The following is a 24,751-nucleotide window of genomic DNA, read 5'->3' on the forward strand; positions in this document are numbered from 1 at the left end:
TGTATTACACAATCAAGGACAATATAATCAGAGGGTGCTGTATTACACAATCAAGGACAATATAGCAAGGTGCTGTATTACACAATCAAGGACAATATAGCAGGGTGCTGTATTACACAATCAAGGACAATATAGCAAGGTGCTGTATTACACAATCAAGGACAATATAGCAAGGTGCTGTATTACACAATCAAGGACAATATAGCAGGGTGTTGTATTACACAATCAAGGACAATATAGCAAGGTGCTGTATTACACAATCAAGGACAATATAGCAGGGTGCTGTATTACAATCAAGGACAATATAGCAGGGTGCTGTATTACACAATCAAGGACAATATAGCAGGGTGTTGTATTACACAATCAAGGACCATATAGCAGGGTGCTGTATTACACAATCAAGGACAATATAGCAGGGTGTTGTATTACACAATCAAGGACAATATAGCAGGGTGCTGTATTACACAATCAAGGACAATATAGCAGGGTGCTGTATTACACAATCAAGGACAATATAGCAGGGTGCTGTATTACACAATCAAGGACAATATAGCAGGGTGTTGTATTACACAATCAAGGACAATATAGCAGGGTGTTGTATTACACAATCAAGGACAATATAGCAGGGTGCTGTATTACACAATCAAGGACAATATAGCAGGGTGCTGTATTACACAATCAAGGACAATATAGCAGGGTGCTGTATTACACAATCAAGGACAATATAGCAGGGTGCTGTATTACACAATCAAGGACAATATAGCAGGGTGCTTGTATTACACAATCAAGGACAATATAGCAGGGTGTTGTATTACACAATCAAGGACAATATAGCAGGGTGCTGTATTACACAATCACAATATAGCAAGACAATATAGCAGGGTGTTGTATTACACAATCAAGGACAATAAAGCAAGGTGCCGTATTACTCAAGGACAATATAGCAGGGTGCTGTATTACACAATCAAGGACAATATAGCAGGGTGCTCTATAACACTGAAGGATAAAGCAAGGTGCTGTATTACACAATCAAGGAAAATATAGCAGGGTGTTGTATTACAATCAAGGACAATATAGCAAGGTGCTGTATTACACAATGAAGGACAATACAGCAGAGTGTTGCATTACACAATCAAGGACAATATAGAAGGGTGTTGTATTGCAAATTCAAGGACAATATAGCAGGGTGTTGTATTACACAATCAAGGACAATATAGCAGGGTGTTGTATTACACAATCAAGGACAATATAGTAGACTGTTGTATTACACAATCAATGACAATATAGTAGACTGTAGTATTACACAATCAATGACAATATATCAAGGTGTTGCATTACACAATGAAGGACAATATAGCAGGGTGTTGTATTGCACAATCAAGGACAATATAGCAGGGTCTTGTATTACACAACCAATGACAATATAGCTGGGTGCTCTATTACACAATCAAGGACAATATAGCAGGGTGTTGCATTACACAATCAAGGACAATGCAGCAGGGTGTTGTATTACACAATCAAGGACAATGCAGCAGGGTGTTGTATTACACAATCAAGGACAATATAGCAGGGTGTTGTATTACACAATCAAGGACAATATAGCAGGGTGTTGTATTGCACAATCAAGGACAATATAGCTGGGTGCTCTATTACACAATCAAGGACAATGCAGCAGGGTGTTGTATTACACAATCAAGGACAATGTAGTAGGGTGTTGTATTACACAATCAAGAACAATATAGCCCCTAGGGTGCTGTATTACACAATCAAGGACAATATAGCAGGGTGTTGCATTACACAATCAAGGACAATGCAGCAGGGTGTTGTATTACACAATCAAGGACAATGCAGCAGGGTGTTGTATTACACAATCAAGGACAATGTAGTAGGGTGTTGTATTACACAATCAAGAACAATATAGCCCCTAGGGTGCTGTATTACACAATCAAGGACAATATAGCAGGGTGTTGCATTACACAATCAAGGACAATGCAGGGTGTTGTATGACACAATCAAGGACAATATAGTAGGGTGTTGTATTACACAATCAAGGACAATATAGTATAGCCACAATCAAGAACAAATATATAGCCCCTAGCAGGGTGCTGTATTATGCAATCAAGGACAATACAGCCCCTAGGGTGTTGAATTACACACTTAAGGACTAGGTTATATCCAAGCACACACTCAAGGACAATGTTATATCCAAGCACACTCTCATAAAGACAATGTTTTAGCCAAGTACACTCTTAATATAAAGACAACAGTATTTCCTAGCTCACCAATAAGCAGGGTGCTGTGTAACACGCCCAAGGATAACCTGGTATCCTAGCTCAGCAATAAGCAGGATGCTGTGTAACACGCTCAAGGATAACCTGGTATCCTAGCTCAGCAATAAGCAGGGTGCTGTGTAACACGCTCGAGGATAACCTGGTACCCTAGCTCAGCAATAAGCAGGATGCTGTACGACACACACAGAGACAATGATATACTCTAGCTCGGCCGCATACCAAGTAGTCGAACTTCTTGGCACCGATAAGCAGGATGTTGTGATGCAGATTGTGTTGGTTATATCCTGACAGCACTGTATTGTGTGTTATATCATAGCACAGTGTCACTTGTATCTCTCCACCAACTCAAACACGCATAAAAGAAATGCACGCCATGCTGTTTGAGTTGACGGCTAATGGGGGTAGCGAGGATCTAGTATCAATCCCAGTATTAGAATACGCTGGGATACTGTTATCATATGTCCCGTGAACCAGACAACACACTGGACTAAACATCTTAAGATTTCCCCCGTCAGTTTGTTAGACTGAGTATATATGAAAACCTCCTACGTCATGTAATGGGTAATATGTTATATACTCTCCCAAAAAAGAAACGCATCATGAAAATAGCATTTAGCAATGAATTAAAACGTGATTGATTTTACAAAAGGTTTTGCTCTGTTTATGAGTCCTATGGTGTTTATGTTTTGAAATATCACAAAAAAACGCACCATCCGTAAAATACCCGTATTTAACAGCATGATTTTCAATTTCGGCGTGTAGTGTCACAGAATACACAATTCGCATGCAATGCACGTGAAAGTTGGGGACCAGATAGTCTCAATGATGGGTATAAGAGGTTGATCGCTGTCTGTCGATTATTCACTGTATTTGGAATATTGTTGACGAACGCAAATGCCACGTCTAAGTGAAGCCAACCGTCATATCGCCATTGGTTTGCTTGAAGCTGGCCAGTCTCAACGTGCAGTTGCCCGACGCACCATTTCACGGCTCTGGGAGAGATATCGCCCGGTGGGCGACCTCGAGCGACCACTGCGGCGCAGGATCGCTACATCCGAGTACATCACCTGCGTCATCGAACAGCTACGGCGACCAGTACCGCTCGACAAATACCCGGATTTAGGAGGCTTTCCGCACAGACCGTCAGGAACAGGTTGAGAGAGGCTGGTTTACGCGCCAGAAGACCTTATTTTGGCCCTGTGCTTCGACAACAACATCGTCGACATCGAGTTCAATGGTGCACCAACGTTCAGGCATGAAACCTACCGAATTGGCGTAGAATTCTGGTTCAGTGATGAATCACGATTTCTATTGGAACGACGCGATGGAAGAATGCGGGTGTACAGACGTCGACGTGAACGTTTCGCCGACGCTTGCGTTCCCCAGGTGGACAGATTCGGCCGGGGAAGTGTTATGATGTGGGGAGATTTCACCTGCCATAGGAGAAGTGATTTGGTGATGATCCAGGGCAACCTGACAGCTCAACGGTACTGTGACGAAATCCTACGCCCACACCTCCTTCCAATCATTGATCGCCAGAGGGAGTTGTTTCAACAGGACAATGCCAGGCCCCACACAGCACGTCACACTAGAGACTTCCTCCAGAACCGCAACATCAATGTGCTCCCCTGGCCCTCAAGATCACCGGACTTAAACCCGATCGAACATCTGTGGGATGCCCTGGACAGACGGGTGCGACGCTGTAACCCTCAGCCCAAGACACTTCAGCAACTCGCACAGGCACTACAGGCAGAGTGGGCTGCAATTGGGCAACACGAGATTCTGAGACTTATTCGTTCGATGCCGAGGCGATGCCGTGCAGTTCTGGATGCCCACGGTGGTCACACGAGGTATTGACTTCAGCGCCACCACACGTCTCCATGTGACACTCAAACTGACTTTCCTCGAGTTGGTGCCAAAGACGGATAGGTTTGCATTCCCAGTGTGCAATTTCGCTATATTTCATTGACTCATAAAGCCTACAAGATGTTTCAAAATAAACATAAACATACAGTTGAAATTCCTATATGCGTTTCTTTTTTGGGAGAGTATATTATATTAATGATCACAACGTTGTACCTGATGAAGTGTCCTTCTTGTGTTTAACATCACATTCCAGCGTTCACTCGTCAGGCCGAAGACCTGGGTTCGATTCTCCACACATGTACGATGTTGAAGTATACTATAGCTCTCGTATAGAACATTTCCTCCACTCCAAATAACACATCGTAGGTGTGCTTCTCAACATGGTGACCATGCATTTAGTTACAAATCACAGATTAAAAGGTAACGGGTAAAAATGCAAATGTCATCTGAATTTACTGGAGGACAACACATAGAATGATGGATTTTTCTGTTTGACAGCATCTGTTGATTCTTGGAGACAAGACATACCAGTACGCACCAAGCGTGGTCCCCTCGCTAGGTAAGTGTTAATGTATGGCACTTACGACTATCTTAGCGCTTCGAAAATCTAGGCCCCCGTGTCTTTATGTATACGGGATAGAATTTCTGATCCGAAAATCAAAACTAATGGGAATTGAGAATTAAGACCACCTTCAACTTTATAGATAACAACTTCAGGTTTATAGATAACAACTTCAGGTTTATAGATAACAACTTCAGGTTTATAGTATTAGGGTTGTTCTTACACCCTTCTTCCGGAGCACGGAGGACTATGATCACGTGGTAAAGGTGAGAAGTAGCAGACTAACAGGAACTACAGAAACAACAACCTGTAACTAGATGAAGCTACATGGTCAGGAAGGATTGAGGTGATGTGTCAAGGGCTATTAGTCAAGATGATTAAGTAAAAGATAAACACTTCCTATCCATGTATTTATACCAAGAGTCACACATATGAAAGAACCCTGAACACAGTTTCCACTACATCAATAATACGCTTCTCAAAGCACTAATGGCTGTGCACACACTGAAAACATAATCGATTTCACTGATAGAAAAAGACTTATTTATATTTGTGGTTTGTTCTCGATCCAAAATGATGGAATTATATCAACTAATGTTCAGAGGTTTAGACACGCTGGCAGGGGACATGAAATGATACTAACGTATTTTTCCTTGAACCCTAAAACCTTAAAATATCGATTGAACAGAATCAACTAATTGGTTATATATGGATTATACTCTGACGAATAATTGTCGGTAGTAACAGCTACAGTTTGTATTGTACCTCTTTCAATGGAGAGAAATAATGCTCCAACATGACGCCATGTTTCCCATATCCCCAAGCCACATGTACATGGTGAGGTGTGGATCAACAGTTCGTTACTGGGTTGTTTAAGTAGATATTTGTATCTAGTATGACTGACCTATACGGCGCATTAGTGGCCAAGCAGATTGCAATGAAAGGTAATTAAAGGGACACTGAGCTATAGCAATTCCCTGTGACTGGTTGTTGATTTTGTTATTGTTTTTAGTCTCGTGAAACGATGATATCCCCGAATATAAGCGCATATTATAGAAGAAGGGCGTATCCTCACATTAATCAACAAAGATGAAATATACTTTCGTCTTGTAATTAACTGGGAAATGTAGTCATTTTCGTGAGACCAGTTAATATTTTAGGTATTTTACAAACTGACTGCAATACATGTCCGTCTACTTTATCATGATAACTATTCAAACCATTTGGGAGTTTACTTTCATCTCCCGTGACGTCTTTACGTGTTTGGCTTTATAATCTTAGTATAAATGATCTATTAGTATGTTTAGAACTTCGTAAGAATCAGTCGATTTGTTTCTAGTGAGGATATATAAATTGCCCGAGTGAATAATGAAAACAACGAATTCGTATTGTCTGTATTGGGAAGTCCCCTTAACGATAACCAAACTGAAGCAGAATCATTCTGTTCAGTGGGTGAATGAAAACTTAATGCAAATATCGTAAATGACAACTGACAAAAGTTACACCAATAATATCAGGCGGTTAACCTTGTTCGAGGAATGTATCCATTAATATCCACAAAAGGCCAGAGCTGTAACTTTTGGGTCATTGAGTTATGCACTCGCTTGCGTTCATCTCAATTGGGTATCCTCATTTTCCTTTGAGTAACCAAATATTTTGTACCCTCCTTCAAGCTCAATTGGGTATTTTTTGCCATTTTCCATTAATTGTAAAAAATATTATAAAGTTGAAATGTTGGTTTACGTGTTTGTTGTTTGTATTTGTTTTAGAAGAAAGACTTCAAGTTGCCAAGTTAAGGTGCTGAAATAGAACTTCAATATACCTCAGTTATTTTATCTATTTTTCGTTTGTACGCATGTAATATCAAACTTATTAAGTATTTACAAAACTTCAAGCATACTTGTACGCAATAGACTTGATAGGAATTCGAGTTTTCTCTTAAATATTTGCGTGATTTACGCAGATACGCTTGGCTTATCTGTACCTCTTAAAGGCTGTTCCGTGTCTCTTAACAATATCATCTATTGTCATCTGTTGTAAAATATGTACAACGTTTTGGTATATTATAACTCACGATCCTTTCTCAAATGATCACGTAAATTTGTCTCAGGTTTTCACACTTGAGTGAAGTTTCATTAGTCGAAAGGATGCGAAAGCCACAATAACTCGGTGCCGCCAAGTGGCTGCAAGAGTTGTATACTCACCAGGGAGTTGAGATTGATAATACGATGTGCTAGTTGAGATTGACATCCAATGATCGAGGGAAAAAATACCAGCGCCTTGAGCATGCACTAGTTGCCTGGATTTGTGCGCTATATAAATATACTATAATAATAGTCAGCCGAGATAGCTCACGGGGCTATTTTCATTGACTGTTGTCACGTGACTATTGCAACGTATTATCGGTCAATCCTTTTTGAAGAAAATCATGTGTTCTTACATAGGCACTTTACAACAACATGTGGGTGTATTCCGTCTGTGGAAATAAACACTAACTTTATCGGTTAATCCTTTGATCGATGTTAGCAAGCTTAACCTTCCACGTTCATATTAGCTTGTAATACATTTGCCACACTAGACATGAATTTTTATAGTTAGAAGTTATTTCCCAGATGCAGGATATGCAAATGGGAACCTGCATCATTATGCCTGTTAATAATGCAGTAACTGAGCATGGAGTGGATAATGACAGATATACAGGTTAAGCTTTATACCACCACACTTGGGATGACGGGAGTAGTAATCGTTGTACAGTATGCGGAGTTTAAATGTCAAAAATTCCGAATGCTCGTTCCTGTTTGGGACATACGAACGGAACTTCATTGTTGCATAATTAAAATATAGACGTATTTTTCTTTCGTGTAATAAAGTTTAATAATTGTATATTCATATTTAACTAAAGTAGATCTTTTGATTATAGAAATTGCAGAAATAGGGTCTGTTTAGTGTGACGAAATCCTACGCCCACACCTCCTTCCAATCATTGATCGCCAGAGTTGTTTCAACAGGACAATGCCAGGCCCCACACAGCACGTCACACTAGAGACGTCCTCCAGAACCGCAACATCAATGTGCTCCCCTGGCCCTCAAGATCACCGGACTTAAACCCGGTCGAACATCTGTGGGATGCCCTGGACAGACGGGTGCGACGCCGTAACCCTCAGCCCAAGACACTTCAGCAACTCGCACAGGCACTACAGGCAGAGTGGGCTGCGATTGGGCAACACGAGATTCTGAGACTTATTCATTCGATGCCGAGGCGATGCCGTGCAGTTCTGGATGCCCACGGTGGTCACACGAGGTATTGACTTCAGCGCCACCACACGTCTCCATGTGACACTCAAACTGACTTTCCTCGAGTTGGTGCCAAAGACGGATAGGTCTGCATTCCCAGTGTGCAATTTCGCTATATTTCATTGACTCATAAAGCCTACAAGATGTTTCAAAATAAACATAAACGTACAGTTGTAATTCCTATATGCGTTTCTTTTTTGGGAGAGTATATTATATTAATGATCACTACGTTGTACCTGATGAAGTGTTTTTCTTGTGTTTAGCATCACATTCCAGCGTTCACTCGTCAGGCCGAAGACCTGGGTTCGATTCTCCACACATGTACGATGTTGAAGTATACTATAGCTCTCGTATAGAACATTTCCTCCACTCCAAATAACACATCGTAGGTGTGCTTCTCAACATGGTGACCATGCATTTAGTTACAAATCACAGATTAAAAGGTAACGGGTAAAAATGCAAATGTCATCTGAATTTACTGGAGGACAACACATAGAATGATGGATTTTTCTGTTTGACAGCATCTGTTGATTCTTGGAGACAAGACATACCAGTACGCACCAAGCGTGGTCCCCTCGCTAGGTTAGTGTTAATGTATGGCACTTACGACTATCTTAGCGCTTCGAAAATCTAGGCCCCGTTTCTTTATGTATACGGGATAGAATTTCTGATCCGAAAATCAAAACTAATGGGAATTGAGAATTAAGACCACCTTCAACTTTATAGATAACAACTTCAGGTTTATTGATAACAACTTTAGGTTTATAGTATTAGGGTTGTTCTTACACCCTTCTTCCGGAGCACGGAGGACTATGATCACGTGGTAAAGGTGAGAAGTAGCAGACTAACAGGAACTACAGAAACAACAACCTGTGACTAGATGAAGCTACATGGTCAGGAAGGATTCAGGTGATGTGTCAAGGGCTATTAGTCAAGATGATTAAGTAAAAGATAAACACTTCCTATCCATGTATTTATACCAAGAGTCACACATATGAAAGAACCCTGAACACAGTTTCCACTACATCAATAATACGCTTCTCAAAGCAGTAATGGCTGTGCACACACTGAAAACATAATCGACTTCATTGATAGAAAAAGACGTATTTATATTTGTGGTTTGTTCTCGATCCAAAATGATGGAATTATATCAACTAATGTTCAGAGGTTTAGACACGCTGGCAGGGGACATGAAATGATACTAACGTATTTTTCCTTGAACCCTAAAACCTTAAAATATCGATTGAACAGAATCAACTAATTGGTTATATATGGATTATACTCTGACGAATAATTGTCGGTAGTAACAGCTACAGTTTGTATTGTACCTCTTTCAATGGAGAGAAATAATGCTCCAACATGACGCCATGTTTCCCATATCCCCAAGCCACATGTACATGGTGAGGTGTGGATCAACAGTTCGTTACTGGGTTGTTTAAGTAGATATTTGTATCTAGTATGACTGACCTATACGGCGCATTAGTGGCCAAGCGGGTGCAATGAGAAAGGTAATTAAAGGGACACTGAGCTATAGCAATTCCCTGTGACTGGTTGTTGATTTTGTTATTGTTTTTAGTCTCGTGAAACGATGATATCCCCGAATATAAGCGCATATTATAGAAGAAGGGCGTATCCTCACATTAATCAACAAAGATGAAATATACTTTCGTCTTGTAATTAACTGGGAAATGTAGTCATTTTCGTGACCAGTTAATATTTTAGGTATTTTACAAACTGACTGCAATACATGTCCGTCTACTTTATCATGATAACTATTCAAACCATTTGGGAGTTTACTTTCATCTCCCGTGACGTCTTTACGTGTTTGGCTTATAATCTTAGTATAAATGATCTATTAGTATGTTTAGAACTTCGTAAGAATCAGTCGATTTGTTTCTAGTGAGGATATATAAATTGCCCGAGTGAATAATGAAAACAACGAATTCGTATTGTCTGTATTGGGAAGTCCCCAACGATAACCAAACTGAAGCAGAATCATTCTGTTCAGTGGGTGAATGAAAACTTAATGCAAATATCGTAAATGACAACTGACAAAAGTTACACCAATAATATCAGGCAGTTACCTTGTTCGAGGAATGTATCCATTAATATCCACAAAAAGGCCAGAGCTGTAACTTTTTGGGTCATTGAGTTATGCACTCGCTTGCGTTCATCTCAATTGGGTATCCTCATTTTCCTTTGAGTAACCAAATATTTTGTACCCACCTCACTCAAGCTCAATTGGGTATTTTTTGCCATTTTCCATTAATTGTAAAAATATTATAAAGTTGAAATGTTGGTTTACGTGTTTGTTGTTTGTATTTGTTTTAGAAGAAAGACTTCAAGTTGCCAAGTTAAGGTGCTGAAATAGAACTTCTCAATATACCTCAGTTATTTTATCTATTTTCGTTTGTACGCATGTAATATCAAACTTATTAAGTATTTACAAAACTTCAAGCATACTTGTACGCAATAGACTTGATAGGAATTGAGTTTTCTCTTAAATATTTGCGTGATTTACGCAGATACGCAGCTTATCTGTACCTCTTAAAGGCTGTTCCGTGTCTCTTAACAATATCATCTATTGTCATCTGTTGTAAAATATGTACAACGTTTTGGTATATTATAACTCACGATCCTTTCTCAAATGATCACGTAAATTTGTCTCAGGTTTTTCACACTTGAGTGAAGTTTCATTAGTCGAAAGGATGCGAAAGCCACAATAACTCGGTGCGCCAAGTGGCTGCAAGAGTTGTATACTCACCAGGGAGTTGAGATTGATAATACGATGTGCCGTTGAGATTGACATCCAATGATCGAGGGAAAAAAATACCAGCGCCTTGAGCATGCACTAGTTGCCTGGATTTGTGCGCTATATAAATATACTATAATAATAGTCAGCCGAGATAGCTCACGGGGCTATTTTCATTGACTGTTGTCACGTGACTATTGCAACGTATTATCGGTCAATCCTTTTTTTGAAGAAAATCATGTGGTTCTTACATAGGCACTTTACAACAACATGTGGGTGTATTCCGTCTGTGGAAATAAACACTAACTTTATCGGTTAATCCTTTGATCGATGTTAACTTAGCTTAACCTTCCACGTTCATATTAGCTTGTAATACATTTGCCACACTAGACATGAATTTTTATAGTTAAGTTATTTCCCAGATGCAGGATATGCAAATGGGAACCTGCATCATTATGCCTGTTAATAATGCAGTAACTGAGCATGGAGTGGATAATGACAGATATACAGGTTAAGCTATATACCACCACACTTGGGATGACGGGAGTAGTAATCGTTGTACAGTATGCAGTTTAAATGTCAAAAATTCCCGAATGCTCGTTCCTGTTTGGGACATACGAACGGAACTTCATTGTTGCATAATTAAAATATAGACGTATTTTCTGTGTAATAAAGTTAATAATTGTATATTCATATTTAACTAAGTAGATCTTTTGATTATAGAAATTGCGAAATAGGGTCTGTTTAGTTTCAGGCTTCAAATGAATCAACTATGTTTTTCATAGTATAGTCAACTGACACATTAAATTTCAATAAGTATTCATACCATCCACGCATCAGAAATCCGAAAATGCTTCATCAGGGATATTTCTAAATGACGATATCCACCATTCCTTGTGTCTGCTTGTTTAGGATGAAGAAATCAGTTCATTATGCACGTGGTATGCCTTTCTGCGAATGAACATTGTCTGAAACGTTCGGAGTTCGTATCACCTGGACTGAACGAAGCCATAGATGAGTGCCCTTTAATTGAAGGTGATAAACGACGCCCCCTCTCGGCCAACATACACAATCGACCTCGTATCTTGGACCTTGCCTGTTTCTCTCGGTTTGGTCGACTCTGCCTTCTGACTCTCCAGTGGCCCTGACACGGGAGTATCCTACCACCGCAGAGCGTGAGAAGGTAGCTATATCATAGTCAAGATAAGTGACATGTCCTGGAAGACAAATTCCTCAGGCTACTTGAAAGTGAACATACGTCAGCTTGTATAACTTACTATAAGGCACGGTAGTGAAGTTCGTGATCGGAAAATACGTAAACTTACATTACAGGATAGGGATAGATCCTATAATCCATCAGAAGAATACTTAGATCAAACTTTCATTCTGTGACATGTTCAACTGCTTTGTGGTACTAGTATTCGATTATGGCCAAACGAGCAGTGGGACAAGCATTCGTGGGACGCTCTCTATTTAGGTTAATATGTCAGGTGTGAGGATTTCCTTTCAAACGTGCATTTATCTCAAGTGGTCGATGACGTAACTGGTGTACGTAAACCTGTATTATCTCTGTAATAGTGACCTAACTGGTGTATATATACCTGTATTAATATAAACACGTGCGTGAAACTGACATGAATACTGCCGCTCGGTAACTAGGTTGGAGTTTGTCGATACCGTTTACGAGGTCTGACCTGCCTCTGACTCATTAGGGAATATAGAACACATATCTATAGGACGTTGAGTGTTAATAACGTGTCTGTGTTTGTATGGATAAACGTTTTATTCCCGTACTGACATGATTTAATTTTACATTTTTAAATTAGACTCGTTTGACTGTTCTGTTGTAAGGACAGGAGAGTTACTAGGACATTCCTGGATGTAAACACCATGGCAACAGGAACAGTTGCCTGGAGACATACTGGACGCTAACGTTATTGTACACAGCGTCAAACACTGTATGATCCTATTATCCCTGTGTTGGTTGGTACTTACATGTAACAACCTACAACACAACATTTCTTATTATACTTCAGCATAAAAAACACCGGATCTTGTATCAGTCCCAACGTCATGGTGGGGAAGAGAGTTTGTGTGATCGGCGCTGGCGTCAGTGGGTTGGCGTCCGCCGTGTGTGTCCAGCGTCAGTGTCCCAACGTTGAGGTCACTCTCGTGGCAGACGTGTTTTCACCCAAAACAACGTCGGACGTGTCTGGTGGGTTTTGGGAGCCATATTGTCTCGGGGATACCCCTAAAGACCTCATCAAGTAAGTGGACGGACCTGTTACCAGGATTACGTAATACTGCACATATTTGGTGATAATTTTGATTCCAACACTACAGCAGTATTTCTCAAACATGTACCCTCCTGTCAGATACCATATCTCCTCGGCTGTTCCAGTTTCATGTGGGAGTTAATAGTAAGTGAATGAGATTCACGCCGCACTCAGCAATATTCCAGCTATATGGCGGCGGTCTGAAAATTATCGAGCCTGGATCAGACAATCCAGTGATCAACAGCATGAACATCGATCTGCGCAATTGGGAACCGATGACATGTGTCAACCAAGTCAGCGAGCCTGACCACCCGATCCCGTTAGTCGCCTCGCCAAGCATGGGTTACTGAAGATCAATATTCTAACCCGGACCTTAACGGGTCGTGGAAGTTAATAAGTTCTGTGATATCTTTCTTGGCGCAAATGTGATATTTATTTCCTCTTTCTACAGAACATGGAGCTCTGTGACGTGGGATTATCTCCTCAGTATATACAACTCTCCGGTCGCCCAAAGGGTTGGGTGTCAGCTGATGTCGGGCTTCACACTGACTGACGGAGACTGTCCCGTGAGTATCTCGGTAACACAGCTCAGTGTGTTAGGATACACAAGCTTCTCTGTTACCACTGTTCCTTCCTTCAGTACAGACAAGCGAGAGTCGGGCTGCACACTGTTTGACAGACATTGTCCCATGGGTACCTGTAGCCTGGCCTTAAGCAAAACCAATGACCTGGTGACATGTATTCACGACAGCTCTGTGTACCCGGAACAACAGCTTCAGTTACCACTTCTCCTTCCTTTCTGTACAGGATCCAGATTTCAAAGATCAAGTGTTTGGCTTCCGCCAGCTCACCGCTGATGAGCTAAAACAGTTTCCAATGGCAAGGTATGTATATTACGGCCATAAGATACCAGGCAGAGGTATGGCGTTTTACGAGGACAGGTTGGAACTGAGGGTACATCCTGATATAATATTTGATTGTCCCAAAAGATAATAAACCAATTGAAAACAATCACATGAAAATAACGTCCACTATAACTTGTATCAGCATGTTTATGAGGTAGCTCCTATGGCGGTCTTTCGGCAAAATTAAGGAAGATCAGATTGGTTTCATGTGTTGGAGATAATAGGACAGATATATGATAGTCGATTTCGAAAAAGCTTTGGACGTTGTTGTTGGTTGTTTATAGATGAAACACTGAATTTCTTTTGTTTTGGAAAAATGCATTAAGCGATGGTTAAACACTTTCTATTATGGAATACAATTGTTCGTTCTTGACAATGGTTTTGGGTCCACGTTTTTAAGATATCCAGGGAATATATATTATATATTTCTTCTTTGTGTAGAACTTTTAGCAATATTCATCAGTAATAATAAGGATATAAAAGGTATCAAAATTGGCGATATTGAATGTCTTCTGAATATGATCTGTTCTCTCGATGGCTCAGAGAGATGCCTCCACGGTCTTCTACTATGAACATTTTGTGCTGGCTTCTTCGTTTTAAGAGTAAGACACAAGGCACAGGGGCCCTTTGAATCGTTAGGTATGTAATTGAGCCTTGGATTAGATGAAATGATAGACGCTAACCATGAAAATAGGTTTAAACAAATTGGTCAACAAGAAATCTCACTCGGCTTTGCTCAAATGCAATTCTTAATTAATCAGTTCTACCAAAATAAAATCGTCTGCCCAGAATGTCTAAGTGATAGCAGTGGGACAAGAAGTTTGTAAAACAGGGGCATAAGAAAGGTATAATATTTATAAATGACTTGATGAAAATGAGTTGTTCCTCACTTTTTACAGAATTTGATGAAAGATACGGCATACGCCTCAACTATTGCGGTATACCCCAGTCCATAAAACAATACTGTCGACAATAAAATATTAAAGAATTTATAACAAACTCAAACTGACCTATCCACCTTTCTCTTTCTACCACCGCCACAAACCAGATAAAAGAAGAAACATCTTTGTAAGTCCCCTGCGACACTTGCCGAGGCGTTTATTCCAATTGTACACGGTACATCACATCACATCAATGATGATTCACGCCTCACCCTCATGTTCCACACATACAAACCGTCAATGAGATTGACATTCATAGCAAGGCAGTTTCTGCGTTTGCATCCTGAAAGAAAAGTAATCATATTATCACTGTAGATACTACTGAAACATATTTTCCACCTACAAGGTTGGTATGACAACGCTGCAGGAGTGTTTAACATCTCAATTTAATTTGCATTTCCGAAAAACTCTTTGTGCAGCACCTATAAAAACCCTTTGTTTTAAATACATGTATAACAAATCAGTATGTTGAGTACTGGTCGTCACAGCCGTGAATGAACTTGCCGCGCTATGACGTCACATTTATAGACATATCTGACAGCGCCCTCAAGACCATGAATTACCTCCCATTTTGTCTGGTTTGTCCCTAAAGAGACTCACCGTTTCTGGGAATGCCATATGGTGAGTTTCGTTTGGAAACTTTTAGAAAACGTGATTTTGGCAAAATGGCAGATAAAAGTTAACGTTATAAATGAATATGTCTTATTAGGATATGTACAACCAAAATATAATCCTCTTGATACAATAATTACAGTCATGAAAAATATTATTACCCTTAAGATAAATTTGTCGAATTCTGGTTGGTCAATAGCCAAAGCATACGAAACCTTATACATAACTGAAGAATCCAGTATATCATATCTACATTCCAAGAAATCCAGTGAATTATTTAAATATAACTGTATCCATGTGCTTGTGTAAAACTGAACTGCAACAGCATAATATATACACTGACCTATAAAACGTTTCGGTTACTTCGTTCACAAGATCTCGACTTTGCAGAACTAGTACAACTGGTATAAGATGTCTGTCTGGCTTCAGAAATGGCAGCTTCCATACGAGCGTGCAGATTGATGTCGAGCTGTACCTACAGTGGTTGATGGAGAGGTATGTACACACGACCCTTTAGCTAGACGTCGAGATTATCTGCCAGCGTATATTTGTAGATATGTGCTAGGAAGCGTCTGTTTCCACGTCGCTTGCCTTGAAGGCAGCATGTTTGCATTGTTGCAGGTTCACGCGTCAAGGTGGCAGAGTTCAGCAAAGAAAAGTAGAGTCTCTGGAGGAGGTCAGTTGTTCTTTGCTGTTTGTCTGATACTCACCGGAAAAATGTAAAGCAACTCTCTCTTGGTCCGCCAGAGGTCCAGGGGCTCCTTTCACGAAGCAACCTTTACTAAGGTTAACCTTAACTCCCATTCTTTAAAGAACTACTAAACTTTGTTTTTTTGTTACTCTTTTAACCATTACATATGAAAGATTTGTGGTTAGTCTTATGCGGAACACCACATTTATTCTTTAAAAACTTGTGGTTAATTAATACCGAGCGATTAAAAGTGGCCAAAAAGTCGCCTGCTTCCCTCTCGCCCGCCAACGAAACCACAGACAGGTTACGTAACTCTGTCGCCAGAGCACTGCAGTGACGTCATATGAGGAACGATTTTCAGTTAGTTGTATAGAAAGTGTGTAGAACGCTCATCATTTTTATGATTTCTCGACATGAACGACGACATGCCGAATCGTTGCTTTGTCGTCAATTGCTCCTAGGGGTCGGGTGATGGTGTCACCATGCACAGATTTCCACAGGACCCCGCAGTTCGTGCTAAATGGGTTATGTTTGTGAGTGCGAAGCGAGCGTTGTGGAAGCCTGAAACGATATCTTACTTGTGTTCAGATCGCTTCACGGAAGTTAAAGAATCAAAACTACTTACTAGTTATAGTAAAATATGTATATGATTGATGACCATAAAGATTTTCCATAACACAACTTGTAACATAACGATTTCTTCCTCGGAAGTGAGGTTGTGGTCGAAGTAACAATAATATTGTAAGTAGTATTATATTGACACCCACCTCGCTGCCAGGAGAAATTGTTATGTTATACGTTATGTCATGCAAAATCCTATTGGCCATCAATAAAATACATATTTTACTACCAGTAGAAAGTAGTTTTGATTTTGTAACTCGGTGAAAACAAACCTAAATAGCATTTATCCACAGACTGGCGGATGTTCCTTTGACAGGGTAAAGCCATTTTTAGAAAATCGTAAAGTCTGTTAGAATTAATGAGATTATAGTTGTTTGGTTTCATCAAGTTAGAAAATCAAAACTACTTTCTACTCGTAGTTAAATATGTATTGGAATCATAACCAAAAGGATTTTGCATGACACAACTTATAACATAACGATTTCTTCCACGGAAGCGAGGTGGGGGTCGAAGGTGAATCATAATTCGCACACACACCCTAGTGTATGTTGTCTGTCTCATAGGAACAATATTAGGCCATTACCTTGTTTGAGGAATGTATCCATCAATATCCACAAAACTGTTCCAAATGATGTGTCTTTTAACAGTTTAATGTACGAAAAAGTGATAAATCTTTTCAGGTATTGGTGTATAGTCTCATTGGTCACCCAAGATAGCACACCTGGCAACTAATTGCATAATGTCCGCCTTTCATTAAAAACAGTAATTTAGTTAGCCAATAATGGGCAATCAATCAATGTATTGCCGGTTAATCCTTTGAAAGAAGGACGTTGTTTTTACGCAGACACCGACACGGCAGAGTGTATTCAGTATAGATTAGTTAATCTACATACATAAACACTACCTTTTGACAATTCCGCTGTGTAAGATAAAAGTAATTAATCAATCAGCGTGTTATCGGTTAACCCTTTGATCGATGTTTATAATGTTGAATATTTACTCCAGACACAAGAAATGCCTAATGGGAACCTTTGTCGGGTAATCTAAGTGTGTTACTAATTATACCCGTTATAAATTCATTAACTGACCATCAAGTGAATGATGACAAATAACATGTGTAGGTTTATACCACCTAACACGGATTACAACAAGGGAGTATTAATTGCTGTATTGCATGTGAAAACTTATGGGCCGACACTGTTTTGAGAATACAAACAGATTTTTACATGACATGATTAAATATCGAGGTAAAAAAAACACAGAAATGGGATCAATTTGGATCAGTCATTATACAAATAGGGCCTAACGACACCAATCAATTGTGACAGAAGCGTCTATGAAAACAAGTTGTAACTCAGAAACTAGGCAAAGCAGGAGACAAAATTAAATGACAGTAGATTGTGAGAACATAGCTTTCATTTTCCACAACAATTGTCACGATTTCAGGTTTATACAAGCCTGTAAACAAGATAATTTACCCCCTAAAATGTAGATGAATTCTGCATCGCCCCTTAAAGCTATTCCTCATATGACGTCACAGAGTCGCGCCGCTCTGATTGGTTGAAATTTCGTTCGCGGGTGAGAATTGTGCAGTTGTCAAAAAGGTCGATTTAAGTCAATTAAAGGTCGAAATGAGTAGTTTTAATGACGGGGTTTCATTTATAACGATGCCAGTTAGTGATTTATGTATTTTAACCCCCTAGGGTTTATGTGACCTTTAACATTGCACTTAAGGTTACCTTAGTGACTTACGATCACCTTAGTGCTTTGTGAAAGGAGCCCCAGGTCTCCAGATCTCCCATAGAGCCTGTCTGGCACATGATGCAAACACTGCACACTGCCTCAGATAATTGCTGCATGCTTTTTATTCTCGTGTTACCGTAATACATCCCTGGAGGCGCCGAGTGTTCACTGTGGGTGTGGAGGGATGGGCGATCGTGAACGATCAAGGAGTTATGATGTCAGCTGTGTCTGGCTTGTTGGCTCCGTGCATGCTCCATGTCGCTCACGATGTGACCTTGTCCGCAGATGTCCGGCCAGTATGACGTCGTGGTCAACTGTACAGGGATGGGCTCCTGTACTCTCATGCGGGACACGTCTCTCAAGCCAGTGCGAGGCCAAGTGCTGCGGGTAAGACTGTAGGCATTATTAACATTATACAGCGACTATGCACGTTGATATTTATAATTCTCTTCTGTAGTCACATACGTGAAGGGATTCACCAAATATCTTTATTACCTTTGTCATGTATTTGCATAAATCTATTCTGGAATCATATAATTCACAGGGGATGTTGTTATGTCCATGTAAAACCTATGCAACTGTTTCACTGTCCTTCGTACACGGTTCTTGAGAGATTTAGAAGTAGCCCAGAGAGACGGCAAGGAATAGCCCAGAAACGTTGTGACATACAATAAGGAAGAAGTTGTCATCCATAATATTTTCCTTTGCCTTCATACACGTAACAATTTTACTATCGATTATTCCGATTTCTTGTATGATGATTACAGATGCAAGCTCCGTGGGTGAAACATTTTTACCTCTTTATATCCAGCAAGGCTGCTGCAACCTACATGTTTCCTTCGTAAGTATGTCTTCTGACAGAGTGTATGTAAGTATGTCTTCTGACAGAGTGTATGTAAGGCACGTTGGTTTTGGCTAACTAACCCATATCTCTCACACACCTTGTTTATTAGCATATTTTACATTGCCCAAAGCAAAAACAATTACTGTTCTCAAAGAGAGGTTTGAATAAAATATTGTACATTTAATGACATATAAAATTTGTCTTTAAAGAATGCCAGTCGGGACGCTGTCGACCATCTTGTTTAAATTTCAAGTAGAAGAGAGAATTGTTCGTTTGAAAGCAACGCTGTTTTTCACACATGGACAAAAGTATCATTGTTATATTGAAGTTCTTGATAAGCATACAATTTGCCTATGTCAATTTTACATGTATATACATTATATTATATTACATTATATGGATTTTTGGTCTACCGTGCCCACCGCAGTAAGATTTGACTTGAGATGTGGTCGTTTATATTTATATGGAATGAGGTATTGCAACACCCCCTCTTTATCATAGTATCAATATATTACCAATGACCATAGCAAAGGAACTTTGGAACAAAACCTTACTTTAACTTACTATCTGGATAACCTGAGCCTCAAGGAACAATAAAATAGCAAATCTAAAAGCAAAAAGGTCGAAAACATAGGTTGAGATACTGCGTTACATTCTTGGCGGGCTTGTTCCAGTGCATCAACATTTAATACTGGAGGATCTCTCAGGAGTATTCTGTGACGCATAACGTGCCACACCCTGGCGGGCCAAGGTAGAGTTGATGTGGGGAATCACCCATGCCACGTGCACCATGTGGCCTAGTATTGTCGTCCATTAACATGCTGATCGAAATGTGGTCCACAACGATGTACCGTTGTCCAGTCAGATATTGTCTGATAGTCACAAGGTCATGTTTGCGGCCATGTGAGAGGCTCCCACAGACCATCCATGAACCCCCGCCAAACGTATTCCAAGATTTTCAATTGTGCACATGCAGTGTTCCTGTGGCGCCAAACACAGCTCGGCCATCAGTCATTGACCAAAGAAACCGACTTTCGTCCGACAAGTGGACCCTTCCCTTCGACCTCAAATGTCCGTGAGGTGGAGCTTGACATCGTAAGGCTTTGTACTCTGTAAATAACGGCGGATGTCTGACCCTGTACTTGGCCGATCGTAGGCGATTGTGGACCGCTCTGTTGAAGAAACGACGATATGGAAGCCACTCTGTTCTTAATAGGTCACTTGCAATTGGCAGGAACGGATGAAATCTTGTGATAGTGTGAAGGGCTGTAACTTCCCTAGCAGACGTCTGCCGTGACCGACCGCCTCCGTAGTGTAGTGGTTAGAGCGTCCGCCCGGAGAGCGGAAGGTCGCGGGTTCGATCCCCGACCGCGTCACACCAAAAGACGGTAAAATATGGTACTTGTTGGTCCCTGCCTGGCGCTCGGCATTAATGGGTACAACAAGGACTGGTCGGCTCGGAGTCAGTATAATGTGTCTGAGTGGGGTATTCATGCTTCACTGCGGCATGGTATCTCAGTGGGCTAGCACTATAAAACCAGCTTAAGTCTGGGCTAGTACAAGCAGCCGCACATACACATACACACGCATGCATGTTGTCATATAAACGAAATATTCTCAAGCACGACGTAAAACCCAAATTCACCTCACCTCACCTGCCGTGGTCGACCAGAACGCTGATTGTCCTTAATGCCATTAGTTTGCTGATGTTTTCAGACCAATCAGCTAGTCAGTGGATGACGGCATCTCTTGCAATAGCCGGCAACTGAAACTTGATATTTGCTTAATGATAGGTACACGAATTGCACGTGATCCTCGCCTTAGATTAGCACGTACATATCTAAAATCAATGTATGGTGCACCCAAAGGGTGAAAATAATTATACAAACATAATAATGATATGAATATAAATGATTATATGGTTGTTCTAGGTATTTTGATACATTTTCCCATGTGTATATAATGTGAGATGTTTGAAGACCCCCCTCCCGTGACATTGCTGGAATATTGCTAAAGCGGTATAAAACAACATTAATTACTACAATATGTTACCTTGCTAATTTACTGATGAATGCTCTTTAAAGTTGTCGTCTTTGTAGCTGTCGCAGCCTTGTAGTCGGAGGAGTGGCACAAGAGGGGAACTGGAATGAAGACGTGGATGAGGCAGATTCTCGGGACATACACGAGAGGGCGCTCTTATTAATGCCCAGCCTCAAGGTCAGCATGCATTGGTGATGTTTTCCACAGCCTGGTTCCCGGAGTGTTCTATGTGTAGCGCAGCAAACCGCGGGAACCAGGCTGTGTTTTCCACAGTATTTATGTGATGTAACGGACGGACTGACGTATGGAAATGACACCAACAAACAATGACATGTGGCGCTGACAGACTAAATAGGTAGAAACACTTATTATACCAATATGTTGTTCTCTCAGTCAGTCACGGTCATCTTCATTTATCACGAGTAACTGAAACGGACATAAAATATGCATCTACTCAACCATTGATCCCGGGTGTAAGAGAGGCAATACTGGTGGCGCGCGTCGAGCCATGTTGGTTGCCTTACTAGGGGGCGTTGTAGACAGTCTCTTCCAATGGCCAATGGAATGCCACGAAATCATTTTCTTATAAAAAGGTCCCAGAACCAGAAGCGGGGTTGTGATCTGACCTTCATTTTCAAATCTTTGTTCAGTTTATAACATTGTGATGTGTGTTCATCTCATGGAGTGTCTTTTTGAAGGGAGTGAAGATCGAGTCTGTGCGGACAGGTCTTAGGCCTGCAAGGACACAAGTTCGACTGGAGGCACAACATCTGAAGATGAGATCAGGGGAGACACTACCAGTAGGTCCACATTTACATCCTACAAATTCCACATGCGTTAACTGAAAAGAAAGGCTTCAACAAGTTTTCTTGTAAGAACTAATTCAATGTCAGTGAGGCCAGATATCTGAAACACAGAATTGTTGAATTATCTCTGAGGTAATGTTGAAGTTTGAGCATTTGGGCAACTGCTAAGCTGACCTATGGACAAGCACAGCTTCTTGTTGACTTTTCTGTTTGAGAGCAAGCCTACTCGTCATGTTGACTTGTCTGTGTGAGAGCAAGCCTACTCGTCCTGTTGTCTTGTCTGTGTGAGAGCAAGCCTGCTCGTCCTGTTGTCTTGTCTGTGTGAGAGCAAGCCTACTCGTCCTGTTGTCTTGTCTGTGTGAGAGCAAGCCTACTCGTCCTGTTGTCTTGTCTGTGTGAGAGCAAGCCTACTCGTCCTGTTGTCTTGTCTGTGTGAGAGCAAGCCTACTCGTCCTGTTGTCTTGTCTGTGTGAGAGCAAGCCTACTCGTCCTGTTGTCTTGTCTGTGTGAGAGCAAGCCTACTCGTCCTGTTGTCTTGTCTGTGTGAGAGCAAGCCTGCTCGTCCTGTTGTCTTGTCTGTGTGAGAGCAAGCCTACTCGTCCTGTTGTCCTGAGAGTCTGTGTGAGAGCAAGCCTGCTCGTCCTGTTGTCTTGTCTGTGTGAGAGCAAGCCTACTCGTCCTGTTGTCTTGTCTGTGTGAGCAAGCCTACTCGTCCTGCAAGCCTGTCTTGTCTTGTCTGTGTGAGAGCAAGCCTACTCGTCCTGTTGTCTTGTCTGTGTGAGAGCAAGCCTACTCGTCCTGTTGACTTGTCTGTGTGAGAGCAAGCCTACTCGTCCTGTTGTCTTGTCTGTGTGAGAGCAAGCCTACTCGTCCTGTTGTCTTGTCTGTGTGAGAGCAAGCCTACTCGTCATGTTGACTTGTCTGTGTGAGAGCAAGCCTACTCGTCCTGTTGTCTTGTCTGTGTGAGAGCAAGCCTGCTCGTCCTGTTGTCTTGTCTGTGTGAGAGCAAGCCTACTCGTCCTTGTCTGTCAAGCTACTCGTCCTGTTGTCTTGTCTGTGTGAGAGCAAGCCTACTCGTCCTGTTGTCTTGTCTGTGTGAGAGCAAGCCTACTCGTCCTGTTGACTTGTCTGTGTGAGAGCAAGCCTACTCGTCCTGTTGTCTTGTCTGTGTGAGAGCAAGCCTACTCGTCCTGTTGTCTTGTCTGTGTGAGAGCAAGCCTACTCGTCCTGTTGACTTGTCTGTGTGAGAGCAAGCCTACTCGTCCTGTTGACTTGTCTGTGTGAGAGCAAGCCTACTCGTCCTGTTGACTTGTCTGTGTGAGAGCAAGCCTACTCGTCCTGTTGACTTGTCTGTGTGAGAGCAAGCCTACTCGTCCTGTTGACTTGCATTAGAAAGCAGGGCTACAACTGAATCTATGTAAGTGTAAAGTGCTGGTAGATACGTCGTTGATGATGTTGCAGGTTGTACACAACTACGGCCACGGGGGTGCTGGGGTTACACTGCACTGGGGATGTGCCCAACATACGGCACGACTTGTCAAGGAAGCGCTGACAGCAAGCAAACTGTGACCATATTCCAATTCACACTGAGAACAAGTTCAGATTTGAAATATGAATTTATGTTTTTGTCACTATCAAACGCACGCCTCAATTGGAAGGAGTGTCCGGAACAGGACAATATATTATTCATTAAAAATGCGTTGAACCAGCATTATTTAGAGTCCACAGTCCACAATGGACACTTATAATCCACACTTTGACAACATGTCAAGTTAATTTTGGAGGATAGCCCAAAGAGCTAATTTATTAAAAGTATTGAAAATCAAAATGAAATTGAAGTTATGGCAAGGTAGACATGGCTTCGTCTTGATAAGCGCCAAGCGCCCCCCCCACACACACACACACACGTTCCTACGCCCCTGAGAGGTGAGGTGAAATTGGGTTTAACGTCGTGCTTAAGAATATTTCGCTCATATGACGACGTGCATGCGTGTGTATGTGCGGCTGCTTGTACTAGCCCAGACTTAAGCTGGTTATATAGTGCTAGCCCACTGAGATACCATGCCGCAGTGAAGCATAAATACCCCACTCAGACACATTATACTGACTCCGAGCCGACCAGTCCTTGTTGTACCCATTAATGCCGAGCGCCAGGCAGGGACCAACAAGTACCATATTTTACCGTCTTTTGGTATGACGCGGTCGGGGATCGAACCCGCCTCTGAGAAGGCTACACATAGAACTGAGGGTGGCTTAATCTGCAGGGCCAGGAACAAGGGTCAAACATAACCCACGTTGCACTCATTATAGGGAGCCAAACATCCTCCTTCCAAAATATGACATTGTGCCCCTGACATACTCCACAGTGACCATAGTAGAAGCCCTATCCCCCTCCACACGCACGCACAGAGCCGAGTAAGAATACATCGCTTGAACATGACTTATCATAGCATTATTTTCGGTATATTTCAGGCGTTTCTTCTGGAACCATTAAATACTGCAGAACA

At 41.2% G+C, this 24,751-nt stretch overlaps 1 protein-coding gene across 2 annotated transcripts; it reads left to right on the top strand.

The window, feature by feature from the left end:
* The first annotated feature begins 11,821 nt into the window (after nt 1-11,821).
* LOC124270572 (D-amino-acid oxidase-like) lies at nt 11,822-24,114 on the top strand. 2 transcript variants are annotated; one of them, XM_046705591.1, is made up of 11 exons: nt 11,822-11,948; nt 12,802-13,032; nt 13,493-13,607; nt 13,849-13,925; nt 15,929-15,994; nt 16,121-16,175; nt 18,840-18,941; nt 19,322-19,395; nt 21,498-21,615; nt 22,137-22,238; nt 23,706-24,114. In XM_046705591.1, exons 2-11 carry the CDS (start codon nt 12,839-12,841, stop codon nt 23,811-23,813), a joined length of 1,011 nt encoding a protein of 336 aa, XP_046561547.1. In that variant the 5' UTR covers nt 11,822-11,948; nt 12,802-12,838; the 3' UTR covers nt 23,814-24,114. The 2 variants fall into 2 exon arrangements, with proteins under 2 accessions (XP_046561547.1, XP_046561554.1); XM_046705598.1 differs by lacking the exon at nt 15,929-15,994.
* Nucleotides 24,115-24,751: the final 637 nt, after the last annotated feature.

The sequence above is a fragment of the Haliotis rubra genome, unplaced genomic scaffold, assembly GCF_003918875.1.
Source record: "Haliotis rubra isolate DU_JTF1 unplaced genomic scaffold, ASM391887v1 Scf102, whole genome shotgun sequence".
Classification (NCBI taxonomy): Eukaryota; Metazoa; Mollusca; class Gastropoda; order Lepetellida; family Haliotidae; genus Haliotis; species Haliotis rubra.